General features: G+C 38.1%; 1 protein-coding gene across 1 annotated transcript in view; it reads right to left on the reverse strand.

Moving 5' to 3' along the window:
- Nucleotides 1-5,784: 5,784 nt before the first annotated feature.
- LOC129535896 (solute carrier organic anion transporter family member 1B3-like) overlaps nt 5,785-23,375 on the reverse strand; it is a 79,858-nt gene continuing 62,267 nt past the window's right edge. The window contains exons 10-14 of the mRNA XM_055394613.2: nt 19,729-19,894; nt 17,422-17,606; nt 14,696-14,760; nt 7,015-7,132; nt 5,785-5,980 (exon numbers count right to left, since the gene is read on the reverse strand). Coding sequence (XP_055250588.2) covers nt 5,785-5,980; nt 7,015-7,132; nt 14,696-14,760; nt 17,422-17,606; nt 19,729-19,894 — 730 coding nt within the window. The remainder of the gene's footprint in view (nt 5,981-7,014; nt 7,133-14,695; nt 14,761-17,421; nt 17,607-19,728; nt 19,895-23,375) is intronic.

Consider the following 23,375-nt stretch of genomic DNA (forward strand, 5'->3'; position numbering starts at 1 on the left):
GCCAACATCCACTGGATCATGGAGAAAGCAAGAGAGTTCCAGAAAAACATCTATTTCTGCTTCATTGACTATGCCAAAGCCTTTGACTGTGTCGATCACAATAAACTGTGGAACATTCTGAAAGAGATGGGAATCCCAGACCACCTGACCTGCCTCTTGAGAAACCTGTATGCAGGCTAGGAAGCAACAGTCAGAACTGGACATGGAACAACAGACTGGTTCCAAATAGGAAAAGGTGTATGTCAAGGTTGTATATTGTCACCTTGCTTATTTAACTTATATGCAGAGTACATCATGAGGAACGCTGGGCTGGAAGAAGCACATGCTGGAATCAAGATTGCTGGGAGAAATATCAATAACCTCAGATATGCAGATGACACCACCCTTATGGCAGAAAGTGAAGAGGAACTCAAAAGCCTCTTGATGAAAGTGAAAGAGGAGAGTGAAAAGGTTGGCTTGAAGCTCAACATTCAGAAAACAAAGATCATGGCATCTGGTCCCATCACTTCATGGGAAATGGAAAAACAGTGGAAACAGTGTCAGACTTTATTTTTTTGGGCTCCAAAATCACTGCAGATGCTGATTGCAGCCATGAAATTAAAAGACGCTTGCTCCTTGGAAGGAAAGTTATGACCAACCTTGATAGTATATTAAAAAGCAGAGACATTACTTTGCCAACAAAGGTCCGTCTAGTCAAGGCAATGGTTTTTCCTGTGGTCATGTATGGATGTGAGATTTGGACTGGGAAGAAAGCTGATCACCGAAGAATCGATGCTTTTGAACTGTGTTGTTGGAGAAGACTCTTGAAAGTCCCTTATACTGCAAGGAGATCCAACCAGTCCATTCTAAAGGAGATCAATCCTGGGTGTTCATTGGAAGGACTGATGTAAAGCTGAAACTGCAATACTTTGGCCACCTCTTGCGAAGAGCTGACTCACTGGAAAAGACTCTGATGCTGGGAAAGGTTGGGGGCGGGAGGAGAAGGGGACGACCGAGAATAAGATGGCTGGATGGCATCACCGACTCTGTGGACATGAGTTTGAGTGAACTCTGGGAGCTGGTGATGGACAGGGAGGCCTGGCGTGCTGTGATTCATGGAGTCGCGGAGAGTTGGACACGACTGAGCGACTGAACTGAACTGAACTGCTGAAACCACACTGCTTATCTAATCATCTCATTAGGTTGGTTCTTGGTTTCCATGTTGTGAGCAAGCCTATTTAGGGTTTCCCAGGTGGTGCTAATGGAAAGGAACCTACCTGCCAATGAAGAGACAGTGGGTTTGACCCTTGGGTTGGAAAGATCCCCTGGTGGAGGGTATGGCAATCCACTCCAGTATTCTTGCCTAGAGAATCCTTAGACAGGGGAACCTGGTGGTCTACAGTCCACAGGGTTGCAAAGAGTCAGACACGACTGAAGCGACTTAGCACAGTGCACAAGTACACCTTAGCAAAGGTGCACAAGAGGAAAGTGACAATGGCCACTGCCAAATTTTTTGTGATTAATTCTCAATACTTTTTTCAGGGGGTACAGTCTCCACAAAAATGAATATTGAAATTGAGACAAAGAAGATTAGCATGGTCCCTATGAATGAGATACATGAACATCTTTATTCTAATATTTAATACATTGTATATTATCATACATTTGTATTTTAAGTCTTTAATACATTTGCTAGAATACTGCTTCTGCTTTGTGTTTTGGTTTTTTAGCCAGAAGTCATGTAGGATCTTAGCTCCCCAATCAGGGATTGAACTCACACTTCCCACCCTCTAGTTTGGAAGTTGAAGTCTTAACTACTTGACCGAAAGAGAATATATTATCATACATTTGTGTGCCTATTCTCCACCTCATTTGTGGGCTCCCAAAGGGCCAAGATTCTGTTTCATAAATGTTTTAAATCTCTTGTGCTTAGCATCAGATGGCAGTCAAAAAATAATTTTTTGACATTTAAAGTTTTACCTTTTCATTTAAAGATATTAAAGAAAATCTTCAAAAAATCAGAAACCATCATTACTTATCCAGTGACTTAATGCAGCTATTTTTGCATGTTGTTTTCAGTTCCTATTTATAACATTCATATTTCATGTGACTGGCACTTTTGGAGTTCATTCACTCATTTATTCTTTCAAGAATAATTGATAAAGCACCTATTTGTCAGAAACCAACTAGATATTGGGGGCTTCCCTGGTGACTCAGATGGTAAAGAGTCTGTCTGCAATACAGGAGACCTGGGTTTGATTCCTGGGTGGTGAAGATCCCTTGCAGAAGGAAATGGCAACAGACTCCTGTGTGGGGTCACACAGATTTGGACATGACATTCACTTTCAACTAGATAGTGGGCATAAAATAAGTAGGTAAAATGAGTTCAGTTTCTACCCTCCTAGAGCTTGTGACTAGTTGGGTACACAGACAGTTATCAAATAACCATAATAAGTGTAAAATTACCGTATTGATAAATGCTGTACTGCTACAAATATATTGGAAGTTTTTTTTTTTTAACCAATGAGGAAGTCAGAGACTTTGAAGGAATAGTGACTGAACTTAGATTTGAAGGCTGAGAAGCAGTTACATGGAAATAAAGAGCATTTCAGGAAAAAACATCATAATCAAAGACCCCATTTCATGAAGGTGAAAGAAAGTGTGGAGACAGAGTGTAAACAAGGAGACCTCAGTCTGGATACTCAAGTCTTTCTTCAGAGCAGAAAGTCGTTCTGCCACTAAATCTCTGATTAATACTTCTTTTTCAACTCCTTTTCTTCCTCAAAAATAGATTCCTTAGGTTGGTGCTTTGTTTGTCCTCTAAATAACTTACCTTTATTTCAAAAATTGCTTCTTTATCTTTTTATTCTACATTTTCACTGATTTTTTAAAATATCTGCTCTATTCCCACATAGGTCATTACAAATATTGAGAAGAGGTCCCTGTACTATACAATAAGTTCTTATTAGTTATCTATTTGATACAAAGCAGGTGTGTATTTGTCAATCCCAGTCTTCCAGTTCATCCCTCATCCTCCCATCTCCCTTTCCCTCTTGGTAACCATAAGTTTGTTTTCTGTCTATGACTCTATTTCTGTCTTATAAAAAGGTTCATTTGTACTTTTTTGAAGATTACACATATAAGTGGTATCATATGATATTTGTCTTTCTCTGTCTGATTTACTTCACTCAGTGTGATGATCTTTAGGTCCATCCATATTGCTGCAAGTGGCATTATTTGTTTTTTTTCCAAATGTATTTTCTTCATCATGGATTTAGGTTTTGGGCCATTGACTTCTTTTTTTTTTTTTTACTTTAAAAAATTATTTTAATTGGAGGCTAATTACTTTACATTATTGTATTGGTTTTGCCATACATTGACATGAATCTGCCCCAGGTATACATGTGTTCCCCATCTTGAACCCCCCCTCCCACCTCCCTCCCCATCCCATCCCTCTGGTTCATTCCAGTACACCAGCCCCGAGCATCCTGTATCATGCATTGAACCTGGACTGGAGATCAATGGAACAAAATAGAAAGCCCAGAGATAAATCCATGCACATGCACCTATGGACACCTTATCTTTGACAAGGGAGGCAAGAATATTCAATGGCATTGACTTCTTTCAATTTTATCCAATGTATGGTTTAACTAGAGTCTTACATTATTTTGCTTCCTTGAAGACTTTTCTTATCATATTCTTATCTCCGTTGAATTCTCCCCCAGGATCTGTATTTATGCTTAATAAATGCATTTGAATTAAAGATTAATATTTATTCTGGATTCTTGGGTTCTGAAGTAGACCAAATAATCTGTTGTAAATGTGTTAATGTTCCTTTCCTCACTGTACATGTCACTTATAAATATAAAATTATCCTTTAATTTGTATAATTTTATAAAATTTTATAATTTAATCTTGTTAATGTTCTTCTTCCCCTTTAAAGTGTAACCTCCAAGAGGTAGTGTCCTTCTTTGTTTATTTTACAGTTATATTTCATTTTACCTATCAGTTTCTTAACATGCAATAATTGTTGAAGAAATAAATATTCAAGATATTGCCTTTATTTTCATACAATGTTTTAACAAACAGCTCTGTAATTTTCTCTCTTTATTTTTTAATGAGACAAGATCCAATTAGACCTGTCATATAGTAACCTTGCCTGTGGGTGATTTTTCCAAATTTCTGCTTTTTTGATTAATGAATCTTTCTTAGGTCTACAGTTTGACAACAGGTTAATATCTACAATTTCCAATGTAATTCTCAGATTCTAGCAAGCACTCATGTGGTGTGTCTTTGGTATACTCAGGGATATTGTCTCCTATCATATGGTTTGGTTTTTTTGTGTCTCTTTATCAAGAGTTCTATGTAAATTTTTAAAAATAACTTTGTTTATTTATTTTTGGTTGTGCTGGGTCTTCATTGCTGCATAGGCTTTTCTCTAGTTACGGAGAGTGGGGGCTACTCTCTAGGTGTGGTGTGCAGGTTTCTCATTGCCACGGCTTCTCTTGTTATGGAGCCTGGATTCTAGGGTGCACAGGCTTCAGTAGTTGTGGCACAAGGGCTCAGTAGTTGCAGCTCCTGGGCTCTGGAGCACAGGCTCAATATTTGTGGCCCTGGGGCTTCTTTGCTCCACTGAATGTGAGATCCTCCTGGATCAGGGGTAGAACTGGTGTCTCCTGCATTAGCAGGCAGATTCTTTACCACTGAGCCACCACGGGAGCCCTATGCAGATTTTTTTTAAAGGGGAGGTCCAGGCTTGTACCACAAATGTTTAGAATGAGAATCTTGGGTGAGTGTATGATTGTGATTTCTTTAAAAACATGTTTCACAGGTGATTTTTAATGACCTCTAATTTTTTTTCTTTTAGCCTTTTGAGAATAAAAACTACAGTTTTTAGCTTTCATTATAAAAAGCTGTCATCACTAGCAAATGCAATATTCAGATATTTGTTCTCATTCACTCCACTTCTTGTCCAACTTGTGGAGGTGTGAAAGGTGTCTGTGAGCTAAACACAAACACAAAATGCCAGGCAATTTTGAGGCAGTTGGTAAATAATTCAGTGCAGACTCCATTTCTTATAGAGAGCAGACAAACAAAGTGAAGACACACCTTTCAATGGGCTTTGCTTTCTCAAGTTAATGTCAGTGTTTCTTAATCCACTTCCATGGACCTGAAGAAAACTTAACACAGTCTGTAATATACTGTCTGACAACAGCAACTTGCAAATTTTCAATTAGCTCTATTTCTTCAGTAGTATTTTAATAAAAGGTTTTAAGAATATGCATCAGGGGTTGTGTGATAGTCAAACACAATTTCAAATTATAAAATAATAAGGTCTGAGAAATATATGACTTAATTCATGGATGACAGATGTCATGATAGCATAAGCCCTCCATTATAATAGACTTTAAGTTTGAATAACATGGTTCAAACTGGTTTATTTGTAAGGTAGCGGGCTTTTCTCCATATTTGGACTATTAATTTCTCTCTTCCTTTTTCACCTATACCTATTTTCTAGTCACTATTTTTATTGTACTATAATTATTTTTCTTCTGTTACATATTAATTATAACTTTCACCTTAAATTTGTATGGATCATGCATTCCAATCTTAACCACAAATGCATAGTCATATATTAACAATGAGTACACCCATTTTTTTTTCAGCTTTGGTTTTGGTTCCATCATTAACATAGAATGTGGAAATTGTCAGTGAAAAGACCAGGAACTACTCAAAAATAACATCCTACTCAATTAATACAATGTTAGTTGAAAACACAGCAGCAGAAAAATAATTTTTTCTCCCCTAAATATGTGTTTCATGGTCCACTTTGGCATCATTAATTAATGGTCCTGAGTTTGCTTCATTCATGGCTTTTGTTTCATTTTCTGATGCCTTAATATCTTTCCCTTGGTATTTTTTCTTCATAGCAGAAATCAACACAACAAATAAAACAAGGGCTGGGAATTTTAAGCCTGTAGTCAAGCCAAAGAAAGTATGTCTGTGAAAAGAGAAAAAAGAATCCATGTATAAAACACTTTACATTGTCACTCTCCAGTATGCAGAAGACCTTAGAAAATGATGCTTGAAATCTTATGTAGAAATACTGAAGTAGCAATTCCAGTGATTCTTTTGATAGGAGCAGAAGAAGCCTGTGATTATTTTTAAAGGAATGTTAATCTACAGAAGCCAAGGATTGTTCAAGATCTGCCCAAGTGCTATCCATAAAGTAAGGTGTGTTTGGAATGTTTAACTTTCTCTAAGAGTGATTAGTTCATGTGTAATGAGAACAGATTATAAAGGAAATGCTGTGACTGTGAGATAATCAAATTGAATCCATTTAGATTGAACCAGGAGCCTATGTTTACCTTATTGGCTTATGGTCCACAAGATCCTTGTAGTCTACTGAAAATTTTGTACAACAACTACATAAAATTACCTGGCATGCATGATCTATTCCTGTGATTTTCAACTAGTTGAACATTAGAATCACCTGAGGAAATTTTAAAACCCTCATTCCCCAGGCCATACCCCCCAGACCAATTAAATCAAAATTGCTGAAGATGGGACACATAAATTAGCATTTTGAGGGGATTCCCTGGTGGTCCAGTGTTTGGGACTCTGTACTTCCACTGCTGAGGGTGTGGATTCAATTTCTGTTTGGGGAGCTAAGATTCTGGTAAGCTGTGAGGGGCAGTCAAAAAAAAAAGAAATTAGTATTTTTAAAATCTCCTCAGGTGATTATAGTGAGCAAGAAAAATTGATGACCACTGACCTGGTAGGTTAGGAAGTTCTTGTCTCATAACGTTGTTAACTAAATGTTGACAAACTTTATGCAAAAGATACTTTGAACAGTTATTAGGTTTAACTGAAGGTGAATGGAATCAATTCTATAACTTTGAGCTATTTATAAAGTTTATTAAATGGTGGCTACAATTATTAATACTGTTACTATACTGAAAATGATATCTCATTCTTTAGGAATTAACAGAGTTAAAGGGAAAAAATTAAAGAAGTATATTTATGACAACTTACCCATATAACGAGGAATTATATATCCTGCAAGACCCTTGCTTCCCATAGTTGTTGATGGACCACTTTATACAAGCTCTATCAATCAGAGCCCCAAAATATATAGGAGCTGGAATTCCTCCTGTAACATCAAATTAGAAGATGTCAATGGAGGAGAATGTTTCAAAGGAAACAGTGACATTCCACATTGATACATTTTGGATTATGTAGAAGTTGAAAATTTTGGAGGACTCATCCATTGATTTGGTCTAATCACTTGGGGAGATAGATGGGGAAACAGTGGAAACAGTGTCAGACTTTATTTTTCTGGTCTCCAAAATCACTGCAGATGCTGATTGCAGCCATGAAATTAAAAGATGCTTATTCTTTGGTAGGAAAGTTATGACCAACCTAGATAGCATATTAAAAAGCAGAGACATTACTTTGCCAATAAAGATCCGTCTAGTCAAGGCTATGGTTTTTCCCGTGGTCATGTATGGATGTGAGAGTTGGACTGTGAAGAAAGCTGATTGCCGAAGAATTGATGCTTTTGAACTATGGTGCTGGAGAAGACTCTTGAGAGTCCCTTGGACTGCAAGGAGATCCAACCAGTCCATTCTAAAGGAGATCAATCCTGGGTGCTCATTGGAAGGACTGATGCTAAAGCTGAAACTCCAATACTTTGGCCACCTCATGCGACGAGTTGACTCACTGGAAAACACTCTGATGCTGGGAGGGATTGGGGGCGGGAGGAGAAGAGGACGACAGAGAATGAGATGGCTGGATGGCATCACCAACTCAATGGATATGAGTCTGAGTGAACTCTGGGAGTTGGTGATGGACAGGGAGGCCTGGCGTGCTGTGACTCATGGGGTCGCAAAGAGTCGGACACGACTGAGCGACTGAACTGAACTGAACTCTACTTAAGAATCAAGAATACTGGGACTTTCCTGGTGCTCCAGTGGTTAGGACTTCGCCTTCCAATGTGACGGTTTGATTCCTAATCAGGGAGCTAAGATTTCACATGCACTGTGGTCAAAAACTAAAACACGCATTACTTTGCTAACAAAAGTCTGTCTGGTCAAGGCTATGGCTTTTCCAGTGGTCATGTATGGATGTGAGAGTTGGATTATAAAGAAAGCTGAGAGCCGAAGAATTGATGCTTTTGAACTGTGGTGTTGGAGAAGACTCATGCGAGTCCGTTGGATTGCAAGGAGATCCTACCAGTCCATTCTGAAGGAGATCAATCCTGAGTGTTCATTGGAAGGACTGATGTTGAAGCTGAAACTCCAATACTTTGGCCACCTGATGCGAAGAGCTGAGTCATTTGAAGAGACCCTGATGCTGGGAAAGATTGAGGGCAGGAGGAGAAGGGGACGACAGAGGATGAAATGGTTGGATGGCATCACCAACTCGATGGACATGGGTTTGGGTGGACTCTGCGAGTTGGTGATGGACAGGGAGGGCTGGCGTGCTGCGGTTCATGGGGTCGCAAAGAGTCGGACTCGACTGAGTGATTGAACTGAAAGTAGGAGAGATATTGTAACAAACTCAATAAAGACTTTACAAAAAGGCATAGTTATTTTTTTAAAAAAAGATTCAAAATTATTAGAAATCTCCAAAACTCATATCACATACAATAGCAAAGGCCTCTTTTATCTACCTTTACTATGCCAACACACATAGGGAAAAAATGAGATTACATGTCTTTACATTGTTCTTCTTATAATACCAATTAACTTAAGCCTGGTTGGTAAAAAGCAGAAAACTGTCAGTAAAATACAGAGATTATGTTGGTCATATATAATTTTTTTCTTAGACAAGGACAGCTGAAATAGAAGGAGTAGAAATATAATATCACAGGGAAAGTAAAAATCTCTTTGCTCAAATGCAAAGACAGAAGCTGCTAAGAGAAGATCTTTCAACTTCATTTTTAAGCAAAATTTAAGGTGAATGCTAGGTTTTACTGGTGGATCAGTGGTAAAGAATGCACTTGCCAATGAGGAGATGGAGTTTCAATCCCTGGGTCTAGAAGATCTCCTGGAGAAGGACATGACAACCCACTCCAGTATTCTTGCCTGGGAAATCCCACGGACAGAGGAGCCTGGCAGGCTACAGTCCAATGGGGTCACAAAAGAGTTGGATATGACTTAGCATCTAAATAGCAAACAACAACAAGGCTCCTGGCTGTGCTTATTTCTTGCCTCAGGGCTACACTCCCATCATCTTGGAGTTGTTAGAGCCCAAAATCTTGCATTTTTCCCTCTATCGATTGTGTTCATTTTTAATACATTTTGAAGCAACATGGGCTGTCCAAATTACAGACTCTGGGGCTGAATTTTGTTTCTGTTAATGTTCTGATCATAATGATGTCTAGGTCTTGAGTGGTCTGTTACCTAACCTAGTTTTTACTTGTAGAGTATGGTCTTGCAGTTTTCGAGGCTTTTCAGAAACACTTTTGTTGTCTTATAGCGAAGTGCCCATCTGCTCTTGTTGTTATTGTTTAGTCACTAAGTCATGTCTGACACTTTTGCAACCCCATGGGCTGTAGCCAGGCTCCTCTGTCCATGGGATTTCCCAGGCAAGAATACTAGAGTGGGTTGCCATTTCCTTCTCCAGGGGATCTTCCCAACCCAGAGACTGAGTCCATGTCTCCTGCTTGGCAGGCAGATTCTTTACCACTGAACCACCTGTGAAGTTCATCTATTCTCACTGCTATTTTAATAAACTCTGAGATTGACTCCTAGTTTCAAGCATTGGTAATGTGACCAAAATTTTAGAGATATGTTGATTTTCAACTGCTATATTGTTACATAAAAATGATAGTGATTCATAGTTTACATTTTTGGAAATTTCATTTACTTATGAAGTGAAGTGAAGTGAATGTCACTCAGTCATGTCTGACTCTTTGTGACCCCATGGACTATAGAGTTAATGGAATTCTCCAGGCCAGAATACTGGAGTGGGGAGCCTTTCCCTTCTCCAGGGGATCTTCCCAACCCAGGGATCGAACCCAGGTCTCCCGCATTGCAGGCAGATTCTTTACCAACTGAGCCACAAGGGAAGTACATTTACTTATAGTCACTCTCAATTTGAGACTTAGAATGAGAAACCTCAGAATGTCAAGGAACTGGTGTTCGAGACAAATATACCTGATGAAAATTGGTACTGAGAAACCGGAATTAGGAATTCACAGGTTTTCACAAATCAAAGCCACCCTTTGTAAAATGAAAAGTCAATTCAACTCAGTCACTCAGTCATGTTCGACTCTTTGTGATCCTATGGACTGCAGGATGCCAGGCCTCCCTGTGCATCACTAACTCCCAGAGTTTACTCAAACTCATGTCCATTGAGTCAGTGATGCCATTCAATCATCTCATCCTCTGTTGTCCCCTTCTCCTCCTGCCTTCAATCTTTCCCAGCATCAGGGTCTTCTCCAGAGAGTCAATTCTTCGCATCAGGTGGCCAAAGTATTGGAGTTTCAGCTTCAACATCAGTCCTTCCAATGAATATTCATGACTGATCTCCTTTAGGATGGACTGGTTGGATCTCTTTGCAGTCCAAGAGACTCTCAAGAGGCTTCTCCAACACCACAGTTCAAAAGCATCAGTTCTTTGACGCTCAGCTTTCTTCACAGTCCAACTCTCACATATGTATATGACTACCAGAAAAACCACAGTCTTGACTAGATGGACCTTGGTTGACAAAGTAATGTCTCTGCTTTTTCATATGCTATCTAGGTTGGTCATAACTTTCCTTCCAAGGAGCAAGCGTCTTTTAATTTCATGGCTGCAGTCACAATCTGCAGTGATTTTGAAGCCCCCCAAAATAGTCTGTCACTGTTTCCACTGTTTCCCCATCTATATGTCATGAAATGATGGGACCAGATGCCATGATCTTAATTTTCTGAATGTTGAGTTTTAAGCCAACTTTTTCACTCTCCTCTTTGATTTTCATCAAGAGTCGCTTTAGTTCTTCTTCAATTTCTGCAATAAGGGTGGTGTCATCTGCATATCTGAGGTTATTGATATTTCCCCCTGCAGTCTTGATTACAGCCTGTGCTTCCTCCAGCTCAGCATTTCTCATGATGTACTCTGCATATATGTTAAATAAGCAAGGTGGCAATGTACAGTCTTGATGAACTCCTTTCCCTATTTGGTACCAGTCTGTTGTTCCATGTCCAGTTCTAACTGTTGCTTCTTGACCTGCACACAGATTCCTCAAGAGGCAGGTAAGATGGTCTGGTATTCCCATTTCTTTAAGAAAAATATATGCCAACAATTTATTTTCCTGATTTAATGGCACTGGCTTGATCAAACTTATTGAATTAAATACTTCCAGTAACAAACTTGGTCTTACATTACTGAAATTTAAAAACTTCAAACACTCTGTTTTCAAAATACATTTTTCCGGTTAAAATACCTTCCACATTTCACACAAACATTGTATTCAGACAGTTGTTCTTGATTAGATGTCTGGTTCTCAGTATGTATTTTTCCCCTAGAAGCAGTTAGATTCCTTTGGGCAACATGCTGGACATTTCAAAATAAGATGCTTGAACTCAGGATAGCAAAAATCCTTTTTTCTCTATTTCATATCTCTAGAGGAACTTCTTCTATTCTAAGTTTCATTGCAGCATATTAGAAGGACAACTAGCTCCCCAAATTCTCTTTCCATCTACTAACTTCTGTGCCTTCGATTCTAGGAATAAGGTATCCCCATTGGATCTTGAGGAACTGCCAGGATTAGACAGAGAGCTACAAAGAGATGGGTAGGAACTTAAATGCACATAGCTAAGTGAAAGAAGGCAGTCTGGAAAGCTACTTACTGTATGATTCCAACTATATGATCCTTTTCCATAACATTTGAATTATTCCTGCCAGCTGGAACTATACTATCCTCTTTAGAATATTTCCCCCAATTTTTTGGCCACTCCGTGCAGCATGTAAGATCTTAGTTCCCTAACCAGGAATCAAACCTTTGCCCCCTACAGTGAAAGTGCAGTGTCTTCACTGTACTGCCAGAGAAGTTCCCTCTTTAGTACTTTCAGCACTTTGCAGTTCACTCACAGCCCTTATCATCTGCAGTACCTCTATCTTCTCCTCTCCCATGCCCTTTATGTGTTCTCTTTTTACCTTTGAGGATCTGTGAACTTCTCCCCAAATGTACTTCTTGGACAACTTCCCATTGTAATATGGCCATAGTTATGCTTCCTTCTTTTGCTTGCAAGTGTACCAGGGATTGACACCCTCTCATTTCCTTTCCCTTCTGCCATCAGTGATTGCCTCCAGGCCATGATCAGTCATCTACCCCAATCACTAGAGCAATTGTTCCTCTTCCTGCTTCCCTGAAGTAAGTATATAAGGTTAACAGGTCTTACAAAGGAGTAGCACATGGGTTATGTTCAGTTCAGTTCAGTTCAGTCGCTCAGTCGTGTCCGACTCTTTGCAACCCCATGAATCACAGCACGCCAGGCCTCCCTGTCCATCACCAACTCCCGGAGTTCACTCAAACTCATGTCCATCGAGTCGGTGATGCCATCCAGCTGTCTCATTCTCTGTCATCCCCGTCTCCTCCCACCCCCAATCCCTCCCAGCATCAGACTCTTTTTCCAGTGAGTCAACTCGTCGCATGAGGTGGCCAAAGTATTGGAGTTTCAGCTTTAGCATCAGTCCTTCCAATGAACACCCAGGATTGATCTCCTTTAGATTGGACTGGTTGGATCTCCTTGCAGTCCAAGGGACTCTCAAGAGTCTTTTCCAGCACCACAGTTCAAAAGCATCAATTCTTCGGCGATCAGCTTTCTTCACAGTCCAGAAATTGTTAAACTAACAATAGGAGTCTGTGTGGTATAAATAGCAAATGGCAACAAGGGAAAAAGGATGATTTCTTGATTCTTGTACTAGTCGTCTCATTTGAATGTTTAGAAATAAACTTTTAGTCTCTGAATTCTATAGCTCTACTGTTTGACCACCACCACCACCAAAACCACACGATTTCCTGAGCTTTTTTTCATTCAGAGCAATCCCCATTCCCGAAACTCAGTTCTAGAGCTTTAGTTCCCATGAAACCAAGCAGAATACTGTGGGGCAGCCAAGTACAAAGTTCCCTCTATTTTCCCTGCCTCTTGTTTGTATAAAAGCTAAAGTCTCCCAGGCCTCCCTGAGTCACAAAAGAGCAAGCTCAAGCAGTTAACAATTAGTACAATAAAGTCACAGAATCTTTCAGTGTCTGATGTACACCCTGGAATTGTTTTGCAGATATCATAACTGCTCCCCAAGGGAAAAACTAACTGCATGATGACCAGACTGTAGACACGACACAAACTGTTGTCTTATGGTTAGCCCAATTCTAAGAACTGGTCTCCAGATAATGGGATTAACATTTTTGCACATAACAATTATATCTTTGTGGGCATCAAAATGGTTTCAGTTCACTCGGCCCATATATGTAAGTGGGCAACTAAGATTATCAGTAAAAGGATAGTACTTTTTACAACTAAGATAATCAGTAAAAGGATTATCAGTAAAAGATCCATGTCGACATCTTTCACTTTAAGAATACAGAGCCCTATGTCATCCTGAAAAAGTTACAGAAGACAAACCTTCCTCCCTAATCCCGTAGACATGGAATGATATCTGGCAAGTGGGAATTTGTAAGCAGCTCTTTTGCCCCTTTCCTGTTCGTCTATTTCTGTTCCCCTTAAAACCTAATTTTAAAAATGAGATCACTAGGTAACATGTAACCTAACTCCTCACTTGTGCTCTACTGAGTGCACACTGTGTCTTGCCTAATCTGTTTGCTCTTTTTCTAGATTAAAATAAGTAGGAATGAGGAATTGAGTAGTTAAAATATGACTGACTCTCTCTACTCCCAGTGGCCCCCTTAGCAAATTTGAAAGCAGACCATGCAGGGGTAGGGCGAGTAAGAGAATCCAAAGGAAGATCATGAGTACTTAACAGATCTGCATGCAGTGGAAAAATGACTAAGAATCTGACCTCTTACCTTAATAATTAACTGAGATTATTACCCCCTTTTCCCTTGGAAAACTGTCATGGCTGAGCAGAATCTTCAGAGTTAGTTTTGGGACATGAGTCTGCTTTCTCCCCAGATTGCTGGCTTTTTTGATTAAAGCAACTTTCCTTTCTATCAACACTTTCTGGAGTTTTGACTGGAGTATTGACTTTTGAGCAGGCATCTGCCAAACCTGAGTTCGGTTAACACCCATTCCCTTTTGCATTTTAAATTTCTAATAAAGGTTAGCTGCTTCTGCTTTACAGAACTAGTCAGTGGGACTGTGAAAGTCTGCATTTGTTGTTTGGCACGATCTGTGGGCCTTTGGAGCTGTTTTGAGCATTAAGCCCCTCATTGTATGAGGACAACCCTCCTCTCTGCATATGGGAAGAAATATCCCTACATCTTAAGTTAAAATCTTTAGAGACCACTGATTCTTGTTTTAGAAAGGATATAATACAAGTGCAATGATACCTTATTCTTACAGATTGATTTTACATAGAATTGACAATCAAATTTTCTTTTAGGTCATTTAGGTCTCCTTTATCTCATTATTTTTCATTTACCACAAAGGTACAAATAATTTTTACTTATACCTTTAAAAAACTTTCTTACAATTAGAAATCAATTACATTTAGTCTTTGACATGAAAAATTGTATCTGGAATTTAGCATCTACGTATTTATCATACCTAGTGTTCGAATAGTTAGTGAATGGAAACCCATGGCAAGTGATTTCAGTTCAGGTTCAACATTTCTGAAATAAAGGCAAAGAAACATTAAACATCCCTAAAATAACAAACTGAATTATATTAAAGCATTTTTCAGTGTTATTCTTTATGATTGAATGAAAACTCTCAAGTGAAGCATTGACATTATTTAAAGTTGTATTTTCAGTTGTTTTAGAAGGCAAACATCTGAATAACATTAATAGTTATTATCCCTTTACTTATTCGATGTGTTACAAGTTCAAGACAGTTTTACAAACATTTTCATGTTTTATCTTTAGGAAATCCTGAGATAGTGGTTGAAATAGAATTTATGATGTCTATGAAGACAATAATTTCATGTAATCTATTTAGTTGACATAGACCATATGAGAAAGCAAATATGTTTATGTTGGTTTTTAGACTGAGTAGAATTCTTTTTTGTACTTTCTATCATTGCTATTAACAGAAAAGTTAATTAATATGTTTTATAAACAACAAAATATAACCAGGAAGATCAAAAAAGTTATCTATATTCTAGTGTCTAGTGTATTTAAATGTCATTTTAAAGGTAGTAAGTACATATTTATCCTTTCTTAAAAATTAACTCAGTCTTGCATTTAGAAAGTTCTTTCCACAATTCCATTTTTCTATGTTCAGTTAGCTAATGACATGACCATCTCTGATACGGTGAGGGACTAAGGCTCAAAAATTCTGTTTTTACTGAAATATTGATTTAACTGATACAAAGGCTTATTTTTTCTTCGTTTGAATGACAGTATTTATTCGGAGATAAACTTTGTCATTCAACAAAACTTTGCCAAGTTTCTCCTACAAGATTCTATGCTAGTCTTTGTTCTTGATAATAAAGACATAAATCATGTTTCATAGTAAATAGATGCCTTTGTTATTGCTTAGTCACTAAGTCATGTCCGGCACTTTGCAACTCCATTGACTGTAGCCCACCAGGCTTCTCTGACGTGAGATTTTCCAGGCAAGAATACTGGAGTGGGTTACCATTTCCTTCACCAGGGGATTTTCCAGACGCAGGGATTGAATCCACATCTCCTGCATTGGCAGGTGGGTTCTTTACCACGAGCCACCAGTGAAGTCCAACTAGATGCTTTTGGTAAGTCATTTAGCCTCTCTTAGCCCTAGTTTCCTTATTTTCTTAGTAGACTTATCTTGTATGTTATGAGGATCCAATACAGTGAGCTAGCCCTCCAATCCTCCATTTTCTTTACACAAAACTGTCTGTTAAGTCTTTTAGGAGTGCTACTGTCGAGTGAGATTCTCAGAAGTATCCAAGAAAGCTTATGGAGATAAACAATATAAAAATTAAATTAAGCATAGCATAATAAAAATTAAACACAGCAGAGTTATTTATTAAAAGAGAAAATGAATTGAAAGGGGGTTTTTGTCTGCTTTTTCAAAAGACAGGGACACTTCCAACTAGCTGAACTGAGGACTCACAACAATATACTTGAGGGCAGTGAAGCCATGCTAGCACGTAGAGGATGTCATGATACTCAAGGAGGTGGTTTCTTCCCTGAGGACATAGTCATGAGGAAACCAGCCGTGACAGTTAACTAGTGCATTTAGCTGTCTCTCTTGAATATCATAATTTTTAAAAAAGGCTTTTGGAAAGAAAGAGAATGCAGTTTGTTCTTGGTTGAACTCTCTGTAACAAGTGCCTGAAGTGTTACTTTTCATTGCTGCTGATTTCTTAAAGGGTGCTTTGGCATGCCTGCCAGAGGCAGTAGAGGCAAAACTGAGATATTTGTTATCAACTTGTATTTTTACCCAAGGATAAACTTATCAACTTGTATTTTTACCCAAGGATAGTGGGCAGGAGAATTGAGGGGACTTGGGGATTGAGATAGTATCTTCCTGCAAGGGGGCTTGAAATCTTAGACAGCTCAGGTGGAAATGATAGATTTACGTGTTATAGTGACACACATACACATACATTAATGATCACAGACACTCCTACATCCACACGCACACACACTCACAGACCTCCATTCTCATACTTACATGCATGATCTCATACATAAACACATCATTATCATGTAAAATACTGTCCACTGCAGTGTGAGTCCTACATCAATCTGTATGGGAACAGGTACTTTATGTATTTTATTCACCATGGATTATTCCTCACCAAATGTGGTTTAAATATTTGCCTAATCAATGAAGAAAGGAATAAATTCTGCTCATATATGTTTCTTTTCTCTATGAGGGTATTGGAGAGACTAGGTGAAAAGCCATTCTTTTGGCTAGGATTAAAAACTGGAATATCATAGACTGTTTATATTAGTTTGTCTGGCTCCCAAATTTTAAAAAATGAAATAAATAGGTGATTCACTCTGATAGGCATCTTAAAATTAGAAGTTCTTTTAGAATCGCAGCAGGATTCTTCCACATTGAGGCAGTTATCAATCAGTCTCTGTCTTAAAATTCTTATTAAGAGAAGAAATTTTGTAGTGGAGATCAAATTTTGTAGATTTTGTAGTGGAAGAATCCAAGGCAAAATTATTAATAATTATGTCAGTGAAGTATCACAGTAATTCTAAGAAAATACACTCAGAAAATTTAAATGTAACAAAATTTGAATTTGGTTTTCAAATATATTATGGAAAAATATGTACATTATCAAGTATGTTTATAGGCTAATATACATAAAACCCCTTTTAAAAAGTCATACTCACTTAAAAACCAGCATCATATTTGAGGTGCTTCCCAATGCAGCAGAAAAAAGGGTAAGTATTTGCACTACTATGTAAATATAAAATTTTCTTTTACAGTCATCACTTTTCGGGCATTCACCCAACTTCATTGAGTTATTTTTGCTCTGGAAACCATTTTCTTCCACACAACTACAGTTATGAAACACCTACAAAATAGTTTTTGAAATATTACAGAATATATTTGCAAAATATGACTGGACTATAAATATATTCCATTATATTTAAAGACATCTCACTCATTTAAGCTAAAATATTTACAGTTTTAGAGAAAACATTCTAACAATGTTAAGTATTGAAAGGCATAATAGTTTTCTGGATTCCTTTCTAGATAAAAAAATATTTTATTAACTTTTCAGTCATCCCTAAATTAAAAATTAGCAAAGAGTATAAAAAGTAATGTCTAGAACTCTGTAAATAATTTTCTCATTAATATGAAAGTTTAGAATATTTCTCTACTACTCACTTTTGTTTTCTATGGCACACTTACTTACTCTCTTTAGCAGTTTCTCTGATGTGGGACGATCCCTGGGTAGGAACTGTCTAGGGAATCCAGAAAACATAGTAGTTTTGGAGGGGCCAAACCCAGGACTAAGTCTACCCACCATAATGGAGCAGAGTCCCAGGCAAAAGGAACCAAGCGGAGATGCTAGAATTATGCTTTGGCCAGCAAACACACCATTCGATTGCATAATGACAGATTATAGGATAAATAATGCCATTACCCAAGAAGTTCAGCACAGCAAAATAGCCTAAAAGTTAGGGTTCAGCAGGAGAAAATTTAGGAACAAATGATTTTAGAGACTTACTTTAGCAGGCAATTTATGTGGCTAGATGGCTCCTGAGTCTAAGCTAAATCAATGTTTAAGGGAAGTTTGAACCCATTAATGCCAAAGACAAAATACTGAGGGAGGAACTGAGGAAGAATTTGAATTCATACTTATTTGATGACCGAGTTTTACCTTTTTACTAAATATAGTATGGAGAAGCTCTTTATCTAGCAAGCACATTTGTCGATAAAACCTAACTTAGGTACCAAGAACATTATTTTGAGTGATTAAGAAGGGATGGCGTATTACTAAGAATTTGGTAAAAGAACTCCCCGGTGTTCCCCAAATGATAAAATCATTGCTAGTTTTAAGATATTTTCATAGTAGACAGAGCTCTCTTTAGGATTCTAACATCATGTCGCTTCCAGTCCTTCACTCACGGACATGGTGGAACAATATATTAAAAGGGGCACTCTTAGTGAAAGGCACTATAGCCAAAAATATGAGATGTGGTTTTTTAAGTATAGTCTTTGGGGAATTTTTGTGCAAATTTATGTTTCAGCTTCAAAGAATCTAGGTTCCTTAAAGTTCTTGGTGCCATTCATTTATGCAATTAGCATGACTATGAGCAAGAAAAATGATGGAAAAAGTTTGAAAAGCAAAGACAAAAGGATGTGGTAGAGAGTAATGATCATATTGGGTGATATTGCTAACACTGGTGATAGGAAAAGGGCCCAGGAAATGAGATATTCAGTGGATTGGAAGTGGAATGGATAACACCATGGGTGATGCCCAGCTGTTGGAAGTTACCTAAAGGATTGGGAAGAACTCATAATTTGCATGGAAGGGGAAATTTTTAGTGAAGAAGGCAATGGCATTCACATGGGAGATGTTAGCAGTAGGTAAGCAGAATATTGTTACCTTGGACATGAGAAGTGCCAGTTTTGAAAAAAAAAATCAAAATTAGAAGTCAAAAATTGGACAGTCAAGTGAGCAAGAATCGTTAATTTCTTAGGAAGTCAAGGATATTGAGCTTAGAGATAAGCTCTCTAGAATCTATATGCAAGACAGCACATAAATGGCTGTTCATCTAGACTGACAAGGGATTGGCTGAAGACTTCTTCTTAGCATCTGAAGGGTAGAGTACCCCCAACCTAATGGAAATCATATCCTTTAGTCAAATGAAGTGCTTCCTAAAGATCTAAGGGTTCTTAAATTTCAAAAGACCATAGTCTTATAAACGCAAGAAGAAAAAGTGGGAGTATTCTCCTGAGAATTCAAGCCACAGAAAAACCTGTTGTGTCTCAGGCAGGATTTTATGTGAGGCTTTGTTTACATATTATAGCCATCACAATGACAAGCAATAATGGGAATCTTCTTTCTATCTCTTTACTGGGGACCTTAGTTGTAAAAACATTTGACATGTCATTATCAAAGTTTAGTAAGTTACATCAAATCTGCAACTTTGATTAAGGAGAAGAAAGTAAAAGCTGATACTCACAATAGACTTTTTGCTGCCACTTGAAGATGTACATCCTGCTAAACAAGGTGATATGTAAGTTATTCCATTGCCCCCACAGAGTGGTTCCCATTGAGTTGGGTCACAATTGCAGTCTGAGTTGCAATAAGAAAGTGGTACATTTAGATGCGATGCCACTGGAGTATTTCTGGAAATAAATGATAGACATGTATCAGAGAGAGAAGAGAAAAAGAAGGGGAAAGAGGAAAAAAAGATGAGAAAAAGAGAAGGAAAGGAAAGGATGAGAGAGGAAGAGGGGAAGAGGAATAATGGAAAGTGTTGTTTTTAAATTAGAGAAAATTTGCTTTTGCTTTTCCAAAATGACAAGGTTTATTTTTGGTGCTTATTAACTTTCTCACCTTTTATCGCTACCCAGACACTATTTATTATGTAGAAAAAGTAAAACATAAAAAAGAGACCAAAGAGGGTAGGTCTTTACGAGACTATTTAAAAATTACTTAAAAAATCACTTCATTTTTCTGATTTTGTTCAGTAGGGTCGTGGCATTAGGCTAAGGTTCTTCCCAGATCACTGTAAAGTCCCATGAATCTGTGAATGTTACTCAACTAGTTTGAATTTTAAAATCTATACTTTAACTACAGAAGAAAATAATTCAACATGGACAAAGGAGAATACTTATGGATCAATTTTTTAAAATCAAGAGCAATATAATCAATTGAGAGAGACTAGAAAAGCTTCATAAGAAACTACAACAAATTTTATAATAATTTACTGTAAAACATAGTTGTACTTATGAAAGATAATCTTATGGCTATACTTATAAAACAAACTATTTGCAGTTAATTTTCTGACTACAGTTTGTTTTTTTTTTTAATTCTTGTTTTTGGTGAAAATCTTGATAAATTATCTTTGAATGAGAAAATAATTTTCACAAAGGAAGAGGTAGACTCAGAAATTCTGTAATCAATAATTTTACTAAAAGCATCTAATGTCTAATCCTGCATGGAGACATGTAACAGATGGGGAGTAATTTATCATAATGATTAATAACCCAGTCCAGACATTGCAATTAGACAGTCCTGTGTTCCCATTAGGTCTGCCACCTCATAACAATGTGACTTCACTTTTTAAAATCAGTTTTGCCATTTGTAAGTCATAAATCCTCATAGAAATTTGTTTTGGAAAAGTATTAGTTTAGCTGTTCTCAAACTTTTGGTTCTCAGCAGCGTTTTCACTCTGGAAAAGTATTGAGGATACTAAAGTTTTTTTCTTCAAGTGGGTTCTATTTAGTGATATATATATCACATTATATACACTGCTGCTGCTGCTGCTGCTGCTAAGTCACTTCAGTCGTGTCTGACTCTGTGTGACCCCATAGACGGAAGCCCACCAGGCTCCCCCGTCCCTGGGATTCTCCAGGCAAGAACACTGGAGTGGGTTGCCATTTCCTTCTCCAATGTGTGAAAGTGAAAAGTGAAAGTGAAGTCGCTCAGTTGTGTCCGACCCTTAGCGACCCCACGGACTGCAGCCTACCAGGCTCCTCCATCCATGGGATTTTCTAGGCAAGAGTCCCGGAGTGGCTTGCCATTGCCTTCTCCGATTATATACACTACTAGAGATTAATAGTAAAAAGTTAATACGCAAGAATGCACAAGTGCACACATCCTTAGCCATCAGACTGATATTATTATCACATATCTTGTAGCCTTAGAAAATATCACTATACAAGCACTGGAAACTCTGTTCAGCACTCTGTAATATCCTAAATGGGAAAAGAATTTTGAAAAGAATAAATACACATATATGTATAACTGAATCACTTTGCATACACCTGAAACTAACACAACATTGTTAATCAAGTATACTCCAATATGAGATAAAAAAAAGAGAAAATATCACTAGATACTCATGAGAAAATGAAAAAGGAAAACACTGTCTTGTATTAGTATAAAAATAGTTTAGAATTTGTTGCCCTCTGATAAAGTCTATAGGTTCTCAGACCACATTCTGAGAACCTCTGCACTAAGTCACAGTTTAAAAATTTACCCCAGTGACTAGCATTTCATAAATGCTGCATATATACATCCTGTTATTAGTCATCACTAGAGGATGAGTTTCATGAGGGCCCTGATATATCCTGTAATACTTCTTGACCTTAAGGAGGCACTTAGTGCAATTTTATTGAATTAAAAGTCACATAGAAGTCTAGCTGCCTTCTTTGACTAGATAGCACTGTTACTGTACTGTTTTCAGGGAATTGACTTTAGGTTAAAACCTATATACTTGTGATATGTGAAGCAGCATCATTCTGGAGTCACTGATTGTTTTCAAACAAGTCAAAGTTTCTCCAGGTCTCAACTAGAAAAGGAAGAGGATATAAGAGGGTTGGGTTGTATAATCTCCAGGATTCTTTTCCCCCTAAAGTTCAAAGTTCTAGGTACTCTGTATTTTGATTTACCAGAGTGAGTGATAGTTGATAGGAATATTCAACAACAAAGAGGATGAGGACAGAGTGGGGAGATAATTCAAGATTAAGTTGGCGAGCCTCTAAGAATAAGATGATGTTAAGTGAACGTGGGAAGATTCAACAGGTTCAAATGGACACCTTATAAGAGCCAGAGTTTAAAGGCTCAAAGCCAACAATAAGCAGTGCTAAGAACCATGGTTACTAAACTATGATCCAGGGATCTTTGCTTGTTACTTGATGTGAACTTTCCTAAACCAAAATTGTTGGTTATATTCAGGAGATGACAATAGATCTTCATAGAATCAGAAAGTACATTGGTAGGGGCCAGAGGTTTGGGGTGGAGGGCAGGGGGAGAGGCAATGGGGAATTAGTGTTTAATGGGGACAGCGTTTCAGTTTAGGAAGGTTTAAAATTCAGGAGATGGATTTTGGTGAGATTTGTACAGCAATATGAATGTACTTAGTAGGTACTGAATTGTACAGCTGCTGCTGCTGCTGCTAAGTCACTTCAGTCGTGTCCGACTCTGTGCGACCCCATAGATGGAAGCCCACCAGGCTCCCCCGTCCCTGGGATTCTCCAGGCAAGAACACTGGAGTGGGTTGCCATTTCCTTCTCCAATGTGTGAAAGTGAAGTTGCTCAGGCGTGTCTGACCCTTAGCAACCCCATGGACTGCAGCCAACCAGGCTCCTCCATCCATGGGATTTTCCAGGCAAGAGTACTGGAGTGGCTTGCCATTGCCTTCTCCGGAACTGTACAGCTAAATATGGTTAAAATACTCTGTTTTACACTATGTGATGTTTATCACAATAAACAAAGAAAGAAATCTGCACCGGAAGCTTGCCCTTGATTTGGGGTAGAGACCATAGTCCTGGTAGCTCAGATGGTAAAGAATCTACCTTCAAATTGGGAGACCCAGGTTTGATCCCTGGGTTGAGAAGAGCCCTTGGAGAATGGAATGGCAATCCACTCCAGTATTCTTGCCTGGAAAATTCCATGGACAGAGAAGCCTGGTGGGCTGGAGTTCATGGGGTCACAGAGAGTTGGACATGACTAACACTTGCACTTCTCACTGTAGTTCTAGGTATACTGCACAATGTGTGATAACAATGAAAAGCAGATGTTTTCTAGGCCTATATGCTATTATATGTATAGAAAATCAATTCCAGTGCTAATAAAGATAATACCAGAAAACAAAATAGG

The sequence above is a fragment of the Moschus berezovskii genome, chromosome 6, assembly GCF_049115385.1.
Source record: "Moschus berezovskii isolate FMDL1 chromosome 6, NW_MosBer_1.0, whole genome shotgun sequence".
In the NCBI taxonomy this organism is placed as follows: Eukaryota; Metazoa; Chordata; class Mammalia; order Artiodactyla; family Moschidae; genus Moschus; species Moschus berezovskii.